Raw genomic sequence first — 12,822 nt, forward strand, 5'->3', positions numbered from 1 at the left:
TGTTGTAAATAACAACATCCTTAAAAATAACATTTGAGTTACAACGGATAAAAAGTAATTTTTTAAAATTGAAATTATCAAGGTCCCCTAGAATTTTTCAGCCCCACCCAAGAAAACTTACCATCAAAGTGGAATTTATGGTTTTAACTTTTAGAATAAGGACCGTGTTTATTGTTAATACTGGAAAATATTGCTGATGTCAGAATTTTTGGTGTGGCGTGATGTTCGCAGTAAGACGCATTGATGCCAGCTCTTGAGGCCATCTGCCATGAAAAATGCCACAGGACAGATCGTCTGTTGTAGTGATGGGCTAACCAATGAACGACCAGAAACAGCCATCTGGTCACAAGTGACTTGTTTCAAGAGGGATCTGTTACATTTATACATCAATCATGTACATGTATGCTACGATTAAAGAATGCAAAGTCGTATTCTTCACGTGGGCAGTTGTACATCTTAGTGTGATCTCATAAAAAAATTCAGAACGATTGGATTGGTTTCAATTGCCTCACTTATGCTAAAAGATTTGGAGTGCATGCTGACATAGCTCCACTTATGTGGTGGGGTCTCGAATTAGGTTTATAACCTCGAATTAGGTTAAATTAGGTTTAACGTGGATATCAGGGAAACCAAAGATCACTGCACTTGTTCTGTAATGAAGAGTTCTACGTTTATTTACATACCAAAGGTTTTTATTCACATGGTAACATCATATGTGGATTGCAAACAACAGCATGTAAATAATGCATATGACACACTGCACTTTGTGGTTCACTTGGTGCATATTCAACACTGGCATCTGTGCAGCTTCTTGTAACACCTTGGAAAATGGAAATTGTCTCGACGCCAGTTGCAATAAATTACATTATTTAACATTTTATTCAAGGCACTTTCAGTTTAGGTAAGTACTGCAGTAACAAGTATTGAAGAGTTAAATCATGGAAGAATGACGTTAGAATTATCTAAAAAAAAGAAATCATCTTCTGAAGACATATTTTTTGAATTCTTAAATAGAAGACATCTACGTGAAGCCTTGGCTTGAAATGTCCTACATCTGGAGATCCAGATATCCACTTTTATAATGTACACAGCAGTGTGGATGCTTGTAAGCTTGCAAATGAAGGCCAGTGCCTGACACTGTAAAATAAAACTTCTGTTATCTAGTCACCATTATACAACTGTGTTTTTTGCTAGCCACACACTGTGACCAAAGTCTGGATACGGTCTACTGGTTTCCTTCAAGTGAAGACAATAAAATGGCAGTTTGGGCATAGGTTTACGCACACGGCCATAAACAGGTACAAGAAAAAGCATGAACGCTAGTTTTTAAGCAAATCTGAATGCTCAGCTACGAATGCTCTATTTGTGGAGTTAAGTTGCAGCAATCACAGTTTGGAAACCAACAATCTTTGACAAAGAATGGATTGTAACTGCAAGTTGTCACTTTGACAAGCACTGATTTTGAAACATTAAAGACAAGCCACAACAAATTTAGGGCAACACTGTCAATCAGCAATGTGCACATATCTGGCCTTCTTGTGATATAAACTGGTCATCAATATCAAAAATGTTACTTTCAAAGAATGCGACCTTGCATGTAAGGAGGGTTGCGAAATGCACAAATCATCACAACTGAAAAGGATACTTATTTCAATAGAATGACACAATGCACGGCCAAACTGAATTTCCAAACGTTGCTACGGCAACGGGAAAATAACCTGGAGGTTATATTAGCAGAGCTTCTCTACTGATCTTAGAACCAATTTTTGTCATACTTCTGAGTTCTCACTGACCAACTCCACGATAGCACTGAAAGCTGACTTGTAGTTTTCCAACATAGGTTGAGCTTGCATCTTGCCCAACAAACAAATTCTTGTTGAATCTGGGTGACACTATCTGACCCAAGCATGTCTGTCTTGGTCCATCATGCACTTGACCCAACAGTGGGCTGCAACTGTTGAACTTGGCTGTTGGACACAGGGGCGTGTTTTAACGACGCCTAAACCAGAAACGTGCTTGAGACAACAAAGCAATAACATGTTTAACGTGGCACACAAAAACAAAGAACTGGAAATGGTTATGTCATCCAACAGAGACAAAGTACAAGGAAGCAAAGACCTTGTTGATGAACTTCATTTTCACTCAATATTTGGACAATATTTGGCATGTTTCTTACCAGTGCTGCTCTCTCTTTTCACATTCTAGAAGAAAGTAGCTGTTTTGATTCACTGCATGCAACCAAAAATTTTGGAATGTACAAATTCACTTATGTGAGAGACAACCAAACTTGTCTGCTTATTCTCCCCCATATTGAACCGGTGCTGAACCAACTCCAACTTTTGGTTCTTGTTTGGCCAGGACAATGACGTCACGCAGAGGAAACCAAAACTGCCCAACCAATGCCCAGGCAGAAACATGTTTCTGGTGAGGGTTGCCAACACATTCCCCAGGCTGCGCAGAAATCAGAAACGGAAGTCAAGTGTCCTCATGGTAACGTTCCACCAGACAGTTCCGAGACGTCACTGGTTGTACCGGTATCAGCAGGCGGGATCTCCCCTTCACTTATGGTCTGGCTAAAATCCAAGCCCTGAGACTCAGCAGCTGATGGTAGGGTGACCGAGAATGACATCGCCCCTGCAGCTTTGTCCGCATCCTTCTCCTCATCGAGAACATCCAGGAAGTCTTCCGTCAGCGGCTGATGGCCAGCGGCTTGCAGTGGGGTCCCGGAGGACGAAACTGCGGCGTGAGTGCTGGCCAGACCCGGGGGCTTAAAGGATTCAAAATCACTGGTACCTCCTTCTGATTGGCTAAAAGTCTGGCTGAGGTACCCTGATTGGAGGAGGGCCTCCAGGTTGAGGGCATCGGGGGTCAGGGTTCGTGTTCCTAGGTCACTCATGGTCTGAGTTCCAAACAAATCTAGGTTGGATGGAAAAGAAAGTTGGTGAGGTAGGTCTCATGGTTAAGCATGACATGTTTAAAACTTTACAGATCTGTGAAATAAATACTTTATAAAGATTTAATTCCAAAAGGTAATGCATGGCAAGAAGATGCAATGCAGTGTGAATACAGTCTCTCATTGTTTTCTCATTCACTAACACATTTCAAGTAACAATGGAGATGGTTGCGCCTTTTATTAAACACATGCCAAATTGAAACAGTAATTTGGTGAGTATTTTTGATAATACGAACATTGGTATTAAAATTGTTCGCTAATCGTTTGGAAGCTGTGGTGAAGTTGACAATCAAAAACTTCCATCACTCTTCTAAAAAGCATGGAGGATACTTTCTTGATAAACACAACAATCTATTGTAAGTGGAGTTTTCAATATTTCTCTCAAACATGAGTAAATTTTTGAGGCACTAGCTGTTTCGTAAAACTTCATCTACTTCATGAAATGCAAAGAGTTTCATTACAAAACAAGCAGTATAACATTGACGCCACTTTTCAAGAAATGTATTTGAATTTATCGGTAAACAAATAAACACCCTTGTTCCATGGACGCAAGGAAATACTCACTTGGTGGTATTGGTGCTCGTGATGTAATCTTCTCTCCATCTTTAGCCTGAGTAAAATCACCATCATGGTCATCATCGATGTCTCCTTCACTAAGCTCGTCTGAGTCGTGTCTTGGTCCTACGCCTCCTAAATCTTTTGTCTTATCTCTCTGTGCTGGTTCTGGGCTTGAAGATTTGCCAACGACCTGGAGGTTACAAATGGGAGACAAAATATCTCCTTGTCATACTGCATCCTGTTGTGGGGCCAAGGATGCTAATCCCTTCATAAAGCTTCAGCCGAACTGAGATTTAATGCCAAATTAAGGAATGGGAGTTAGTGTTGTGACAGTCTGGCTGTGGCTAAAACACTTGGTTACAGTGGGAAGTAATATGCCTGTCTGTTGTGTACATTCTGATGAAAGCACCCAACACAATATCTGCAGCCTGCACAAAGCACTATACAATGGAAAAATACCAAGGGCCGGGATTGAGCGTATTTAAGGCTCTCCACCCATGTACCTTCTTTGTGTAAGTTTTTGAGGTGAGTAACACCTGGTCAAGAACTCTGGATCACAATGCTGCAAACTGACAGCTGTGTTCCACCAAAAAGGAAAGAAAAATTATGAAACATAGCTCATTCTTGTATCGAGAAAGGTGGCAGATTTCACGGAGCTGCTAACTACAGAACTATGCTATGCCCAGAGATAAATCGCTCAGCCTGGTATAGGGGAGCGTCCAGCCTTCAGGATGGGCGATGCATTTTGCTATCGTAGAGCCCCAGTTCGAGTCGCCGCTAAGAATGCGACTTCCTGCCGACAGGGTCTCCTTCTACTTCAAAGAGCACATAGGCAATTAGCAACGCCAAGAGCATGCTAACTTCCAAGAAAATAGCAGACATGAAGAATAGGAATCTCCCGGCGGCACAAGCTGCATAAATAACAGCAGGTCTAACCATGAGGTATGATTTAGGTTAGCACGACCTCTCGGCTGCAGTTGACAGACTTTCCTGCCAACTGCACAAACTGACACTGACTCTCCTGATTTCGGTGACGAACAAAAAATTAATTACACCAACCTGAATGATTCTTGGAGCTGGACTTGGTGCAGTCTCCGTTTTCTTCTGCTCTGCAGGAGTTAATTTCCTTCCCTGGAGCGGCTCCTTGTGCTTCGTCCCGTCCAACTGCGATATCCTCAGTGTGGAATCCTCAACAGCTGGCCTGACTGTCCCCAGCTGGTCCTTGCTACCCACCTCGCCAGGTGACCTCCTGCCGGTGACCTCTGACGGCGGGGTCACCTGGGGCGGCTTGGCACCGTAGGCCTCCTCGAACAGTTGCCTCTCCGAAGATGGGGTCAGGGCGGGGCGCTGGCCCACGCTGACTTCGCCCAGACTCCTGGTGTCGTTGTTGAGGGTCTGGGATGGGGTGTGGTAGGGCAGGATACCAGCTGGGGCAGCCGAGGGGTCGGGCCGCCGCCTCATGTGGGCTAGGAGGGCAACCACAGGGTCCTGGCTGTGGAGTTTAGGGGTGGGCTTGGTGGGGGAGATTTCACCTTCGCTGAGTTCATACTCCTCAATTTAGAAGGAGAAAAAGCAATGCATGAGCTACTGTAACCAACATACTGCAAAGGAAATTGTATTGGTTTGGAAAACAGAGCTTGAAAATGTTTCAAATTCAAGTCTTGAAAATTCAGCAGTGCTCTTACTGTTTAGAACAATATTTGTGTTGTAAATTTCCTTCGCATTTCCACAGCTGCCTTGCAGCATGTGCAACAAGCAGCAATGATAACATTCCCTTGATCTGTTCCTGTCAGAATCCATTCGACCTGCCCAACTTTGAAAGTGTCCTTGTATTTTAACCTTTAAACAGAAACAGTGCACACAGGTGTCTCAATAGACACAGTAAGAGAAAATAGTTTAACAATGGCAGTTGTTCAAGTCCCAAGTTTAGTGGTGTACAAATTGAAATGATCGAGTTGGGGTTCAGGTCTCGAGTAACCAAGTAACAAGTGAGACGTGTCAACGGTTTTGTGAATGGTGAGACATAAAGGAAGAAAATGAAGTTAATGGCTGGACTTAGGCACATCTCGTTCATGCGTGACCAGTTGACCCAATTTCAGCTTCAGGTAGATAGGTTTGAAACAGACTTCAAGGCCGTTGCCATCAATCACAGAACCAGCCTGTATTTGCCCTACTTTCCATAATGCACATGGTTCCCATGCAGGAACATGTACCACCACACTGGTGACAAGAGAGTGGCTAGGCCAACCCATGCAATAGACCATAGGAATTCCCACTGTGTGTAGGTCAGCCATGCATACTTGTGCTGTAGTTGTGGGAACAACACAGCTGTTGAATGACAAGTTACTACGGGAACAGACTTGTTATGAAGACACACGAAACTCCCCACCATCAGGTACAATATTTTGTAACCACGGAAACTGTCCTCTTAACATGGGGTTCATCAGGTTGTTTGAATGAGCACAGTCAAACGCTGTATCAACCCAGAGGGAGCTTTCCAGGATCTCGATTTCAAATCCAAAGTTCATGTAGGGTCATGTTTTGAATTTCACCCCCAAGTTCAGCATCCAAGACATAATGTTATTCACCTGATGTCAGCTATGTGATGTTCCGCACTACACCAACGAATTTTGGCATCCATGTGCATCATGGCAACCCTTGTGCACTCTAATTTGCAATTTAAAAATGAACTACTAATCGCAATTTCCCAGAATGCATCTTTAGACACAGCGCTGTAAATTACCTTTCTTATTGCTTCCTTCAAAATGACAGCTCGCCAGAGAATTACTTCACAGGGAGCTTGGTGACATAGCTATCTCAAAAACCAAACACGCTTTTCAACACTGATTTACCAGTTCCTTTATGGACAGCTGCAAAATGCAGGACTGCACCTTTAGAAGTATAATCACGCTCAAAGATACTTTGTGACTCTACCGTGGTAATATACCTGCATGTCTTTTTCAAGGTCCTCTGTTCCCATGAGCGTGCTGTCGATGCTGCTGGAGATGGACACTTGACGCACTGCCACAACACCAGGCTCGTCTGAAAGTGGGTACAAATAATGGAAAAGCCCCTTCCAGAGTGAACGGCACTGATCTCAGGAAGCACAAGCAAATTTTTGTATTAGTGAAATGCAATTCAGATGAGTCTGGTGACTCTGACAATATGCTATCGCTGCTCATTTGCAGTGATCCCCGCCAATGGCCGTAAGCACTGAGAGAGCAATTGTATGGAGCTACGGTTCTGTGACAGTTGCTTTGCATCAAACCCAACACATTGCCCTGCGCCATTAAAGGGGGCCATTGGCTAGGTCTACTGGAAATGTCACTAGATTCATCTTTATTTTCGGAGGTTCAACATGTTCAATGGGAGTCTTTACAGTAAAAGAAAAACAAGTACCAAAAGTGATAAACAGAAAAGCGAGTTTCATGCTTAACCCCTTCATGCCGGGGCATTTTTCAATGATGCTGGGCCGGCATGACTATCATTTTTTCTGTTTTCAAAATCCTTCAAAAATTCATCATTTCATTTAACGGTCGTTTATAGCCACACGAAGTAATCTTTAGGCACTACCCTAAGTTGACAGGTGACCTTAATTGACGCCCGAGTATTTCAGCTAGGCCTACAGCCTTGTAAACAGAGCCCAGATTGTGCGGTGTTGTATAACTGTCTTTTGTTCACGAACCTGGCTCAGTGCACTGCTGACCTCTTTTCAATAGGGGCCAGATTAGCGTGCAGCGGTGCTGTGTGGCTCATCGCTGCGGTGGTGGAGCGCTTTTGTCCCCGGTGGTAATCCGCTCGCTCTCAATGCCCAAACCCTGGTATATGGTTTCAAATGAAGGCTGGATTATCACCACTTTTGAGAGTGAAAAATGTTGGTAATGCCCACTAGCCTGGTCTTTTGTTTGGAGTACGGTCTTTTGTTACAGGGCCCTGTTTCCTTTGTCCGAGGTCGGAGACCCCGGTCACGCATATAAACCATACGTCTCCGATTCCGGAGTCCCCGGCAGAAAGTGGTTAATGTGTCAGGGCCATGTGATATCTGAATGATCCAATGCTGTCTATGAATTTCCTGTGAACTGACTGTATATCTTTGGTGAGCACTTGAAGCCTGTATAAATGAAAGTTAATTATGTAGCTAACCACACTTCTAAAAAAAATTTCTTCATGCATCACTGCGTTGCAGTCTGAATATGCCGCACCTCATCTGATCTGAAAACGAAGGGCTATTTACCTTCAGTGGATTCCTCAATCTGCCCCTCACTCTTCACGCTGATGAGCCACTCCCCTTCCGAAATGGTCTGTCCCGCCGTTTCTGTGCTGGGAGTGGGCTGGGTGGTGGTATCTGAGCTTGGTGTAGGGGTGGGAGTGGAAGGAGTTGGGAGGGAAGGGGATGGGGTTGGTGGTGGGGGCTCCTCTTGAACAATTCTGAAGATGGAACCCAGACACCGAGGGGAGAAAGAATGGATCAGCTTTCACACAGAGCTCTCAACCAAATAGCGTATGGGTTCCAGTCCCACCCGAGTAAGCTTGTGAGGTTTTTTTCGCAAGCTCTCGGACAAGCACTGAGCATACAGTGTTTATTAATATACGTTGGGTAAGGGCAAACCCGTTATATACAAATAGCATGTGATATTGACTGTATAGAATTGTATTTATTAACAGGAAAATCCACGAAAATGACAGTGCTCTGTTGATTTGGACTTTGGGGCACTATAGGGGGTAACAGGATGGATGGTTTTCAGGTGGTACCAGTCGTAAGTGTGTTCAGGGGGCTCTTGAAGTACTTCAGTTGTTTCTCAGGTCTGACATCACCTTCAATTCAGAATTCTTTATTCTAACCCTAAAAAAGCCACTTTTTCTATTATTCCTCAAAGGATTCTTGGCTTTGTTGCGGAACTGTCATGTTTATAATTGAGGGTCCTTTGATCGCTGCCACAAATGTAGCTTTTTTTGCAAATGTACCGGTACAAAGTAAACACTACTTGGATGAAAACTGCCACATACATGGTAAGGCTTGGATTGAGAATACGACACACAAATAAGATTTCAGCCTCGTCAACTGCCACCTGATAAACGTTATCACATCCTCATCAAATCTCCTCCATCACAGTTCCATCTGCCACCTGATAAACGTTATCACATCCTCATCAAATCTCCTCCATCACAGTTCCAACTGCCACCTGATAAACGTTATCACATCCTCATCAAATCTCCTCCATCACAGTTCCATCTGCCACCTGATAAACGTTATCACATCCTCATCAAATCTCCTCCATCACAGTTCCAACTTCTGTCATTTGTAGTATCATGCACTTACTATAATAGAACTTACTCAGGTTCTGGTGAAGGGGGTAGAGCCACGGACTCCTCAACTTCCGGTTCCGGACTGGCGGGTTCTGGCGTCCTCACCGGAGTGATGACGGAGCCGTCAACCACCGAAATCAACTTCGGTGACTCTCTGGGGGATCCTTCTGGGGTTGGGATGTCTGGGGGTGGGGACGGGGGTGGGGTGTGGATTGGTGTGGTCACATAGGTAGAGGGAGCAGGTATGGGCTCATCTAATGGCAGAAAGTGAAACAGGTCATGTAGTATTGGCTGTCATAACGGTACAGTTTGTTTTATGAACCAGTTGCTTTGTGATTTGTTCCCGTCTATTCGTGTTGTGTCCATTTTTTAAGTGAATCCTTTCAAAGGCCAGGCAGTGTAATTTTCAATGCAAGGCTAGACAGCATAGGCTCCAAAGTGTTTAAAATTTAATCTGATGTTGAATAATTGTTGTCTCAATTTATGACCATTTCGGTGTCTTAATTTTCATGCCAACGCAAATTGATATAGTTCTGAAGAATGTGTGATGCATCCATGGCAGAAAAACCAACATTACAGCTATTTCTGCACTAACATTTGCCCACATGTTTTATATTTTTGTGTTAAACTGTTTACCTTGAATATCTGTTGTTGTTTCACTTAGAGACAGTAGGCAAGTGAGGAACGTTTCTTCCATATAGTTTCAATGACCACATTTTAGGATCACAACTTGAACAGAAATCCCTGAAACGATCAGTGTCTTCCTGTACTGACATCTCTGCAACAATGCCCTCAGTTTTCAGGGAAAACCATTGAAAATTTCAGTGATTAAAAAAGTGCACTTTTCGACAGGAGCAACCAAACAGAAATGTCGGAGAGTTTTCTCACATTTACGAGGAGCAAAGAAGTGCACAGAACAAGGTGCCAGGTAAAATTCACATCATGTATCCTGTCTACTGATATACTCCTGGGAAAAGTCTCCACTGCATATTATGCACGTCCTGCCCTCACCTCCAGCAGGGGTGTTCTGAGTCAACACCACCTCCTTTAGGCTCTCTGTCTCTGATTCCACCAGGGATGCCTCGCTGGGACTGGCCAGGGGTGTGGCAACCCTCGATGCCACCAGGGGTGGGGTGTGCACTGGGCTGACTTGAGGCGTCACCTCGGGAGTGGGAATTGGGGTCCTGGAATCCTGAAGAAAAAAAAAAAATTAAAAATAAAACGCACTGATACATCCAAATCAAAGGGCTCAGTTTGCTCTTTGAAATGTAAATGCACGAAATAGCTAAAAAAAAAGGCCTTCAGACTCATTTTGTGAGACCAGTCACATTACTGGGATGGGACAGTTCTTCATGCTGTAATGGGCTCTATGTGATAGTATGTATGAGTAACTTTCATCTGAAATGTGCGCCAACCCAGAGGGTCTTTGTGTAGGATCCCTGGGCAAGGCCCTGATGGAGTTCAGCTACCATGCCACTGTACTCTCTTTCTCCATCAATGATGTGCATGCATGTCGGGTATCAATGGGAACTTCGTCAATTGTTTTATTTCTTGTTTTAAGCAGATATTTTCTTGCACCGAATTCCAAAGTCTTGTCAATGCATCTGTTTAAGATTAGTAAGACTGCCCGTGCAAAATGATGGCTTTTGACAGAATCCACGCTTCCTTTCAAAATCATTCAATTCTAAGAGAAACAAAACTATATCTCCTTGAGGGCAAAAACACCATTGTTTCCTTGCCAACATTCTCCTTCCCAGGGGAAGAGTTCGCAGTTCCCCTGTTTGCAGGTAATTCCTGTTTTGACTTGGATGAGGCTCATATGCAGGGTCAATCAACTGTGCCAGCTATGTAAGTTAGACAAACAACACTCTTTTTGTGTTTTCAGCTCAGGTTGCCCTGAAGCACTTCGGAAGCCAGTGAGTAGGCAAGAGAGGGAAGCCAGTGAGCAAGTGACCTCTGCCAAGTACTAGCAGGAAACGTGATTGCTTGCAACCACGACAGCAATTACTGTATCTGATTGAATTTGAAACCTTCCAGATACTTTCTTGATTTCAGTGACAATGTTGGTGACAATCTAGTTTGGCAGAAAGCTGCAAAGTGGACTTCAGGCAATGTTATGTGACTGTTGCTCAATTGTTGACCTTGCTTGCAGACAGGTGATAAACACAAGTCAAATGACTCTTCAACAAACAGGGTGTTGTGATTCGCTGAGTGCATACGCAAGTCAAGTTTAAGCACGCATGTGTGAGTGCTACCCAACTGCTATAATGGTGTCACCTCGGAGTGATCTAAAGTGACATATGTGACCTGTCACCACAAAATAAGCTGAAAGTTGGAATTTTCAACAATTGAGATATTGGTATGTTGAATTCAGCCGAAAGAGAGCTTTCCAGTGGCATGTACATGGAACACTTAGGGTAAGTATAAGGTGACAATGTGACATTATTCTGGCAGCTTTGCATCTTTGTCTCTGACACTGTGTCAACATTTCTGTCCATGCACGAATAGTGCTATCATCGAAATTGCTGAGAAAATGACATTTATTAATATCTGATCCCACAAAAAAAAATATGGAATTAAATAGACAGGTTACTCTTTCCAAATATCACACAACACCAAAAATTGACCTCAACTTCAATATCTAACTTTCAACCCTCAAAACAGGAAACAGCGGTATGCGACTTTACATGTAGTTTGTAGTACCAGGTCACATATTATCCGGACAGTTAACCATTAGGGATTCAGATACAGGAATATGACATTCTCAAACAGCTCAAGTGAACTTACAGTATCAGGTGCGACAGGAGTAGCTGGCATCAGCTGCCTGCGGGGTACATCCCTATCATGCTGACCCAAGGCAGTGGTCACTTTCTCTTCCAACACCTCTCGGACCAGCGCACTGACCAGCGTGTGATCCACAGCTTGACCGGCGTCAACAAACAGCTGGAGTCCGGCTGGGCCTATGGTCTCAACTGTAAAAGATGTGACCGGTGAAAAAATTCTGCAAAATCAACCGGTTTCCTTTTTAAGGACTGACACAGATGAATGCTGTCATACCACTCGGTGGCTTTGAATGAGAAATGAACTTAGACTCATTGATTTTTCAGATAACCAGTCAAGCCGGCTGTTGCCATTAGATCTGAACAAAGCATGGCACATTTGTACATTGAAACAAGGTCCCTGTAGGTCTACACATCTCATGTGCATAAAGACCAATTTTCTAAGAATTCCAATTCCATCCAAGACCAATTTTTCACAGGAAATGAACAGTGTTTTGCTTGGGTGCCAGGTGCCAGTCTCTCTTTTCTTCACCCAGCAAGTGGTTACTTGTTCAATGAACTGATACAAATTAAAATGCCAACTCCAACTTTCAACGATCAGACTCTCACTCCGCTAGCTCCCAAGTAATGACAGAGGCACTGTGCTACGGATTTGTCAGAAAGACTACCAAGGATCACTTTGCAACTTCTGATATTAGGCTTTGCTGTTACCTAGACTTTCCTGAGTGTGCAGTAACTACACGTTTGGATTGGACTACATCTTAGGGCTGTGCTGAATATCCGAATAACCAAATATTTGATCGATCGAATATTTGAATGTTATTTTTCAAATTTGAATATTCGAACACAAAATTAATGAAAAGAGAAAATTTTCTTGTGTTTTAAATGAGAAAAAATTGCACTATGGAGGCTTGTTTTAAGCACATTCAAATGAAAAGCGTCAGAAATTTTACAATTTAAAAAGTAAATTATTCATTAACAATTTAAAAGAAACAGAAATTTTTAACAGGGCAAGAAGTATTGTTCATCTCTTACATGTTGCTAAATTGTGGCTGGAGATACTCCTAGATGTGAGAAGCTATTATTTTGATTACAATGTACAACTGTGTGTGTTATTGCAACTGGATTCGTGTATGGTTTGTTCATTAACAATCTGCCGGTCGGTGTGACAGAATATTTGGATATTCGGTCAAATTGAAGGTCGAATATTCAAATAGGTCTAGT

At 43.1% G+C, this 12,822-nt stretch overlaps 1 protein-coding gene across 2 annotated transcripts in view; it reads right to left on the reverse strand.

The window, feature by feature from the left end:
* Nucleotides 1-856: 856 nt before the first annotated feature.
* kiaa0586 (KIAA0586) overlaps nt 857-12,822 on the reverse strand; it is an 85,817-nt gene continuing 73,851 nt past the window's right edge. For both annotated transcript variants that reach the window (XM_022225647.2, XM_022225648.2), the window contains exons 20-27: nt 11,606-11,790; nt 9,830-10,010; nt 8,847-9,072; nt 7,746-7,939; nt 6,459-6,553; nt 4,571-5,062; nt 3,518-3,701; nt 857-2,916 (exon numbers count right to left, since the gene is read on the reverse strand). In XM_022225647.2, coding sequence (XP_022081339.2) covers nt 2,486-2,916; nt 3,518-3,701; nt 4,571-5,062; nt 6,459-6,553; nt 7,746-7,939; nt 8,847-9,072; nt 9,830-10,010; nt 11,606-11,790 — 1,988 coding nt within the window. In that variant the 3' untranslated portion in view covers nt 857-2,485. The remainder of the gene's footprint in view (nt 2,917-3,517; nt 3,702-4,570; nt 5,063-6,458; nt 6,554-7,745; nt 7,940-8,846; nt 9,073-9,829; nt 10,011-11,605; nt 11,791-12,822) is intronic.

The sequence above is a fragment of the Acanthaster planci genome, linkage group LG01 (assembly GCF_054643075.1).
Source record: "Acanthaster planci isolate LZ-2023a linkage group LG01, COTS_SCS, whole genome shotgun sequence".
NCBI classification, from domain to species: Eukaryota; Metazoa; Echinodermata; class Asteroidea; order Valvatida; family Acanthasteridae; genus Acanthaster; species Acanthaster planci.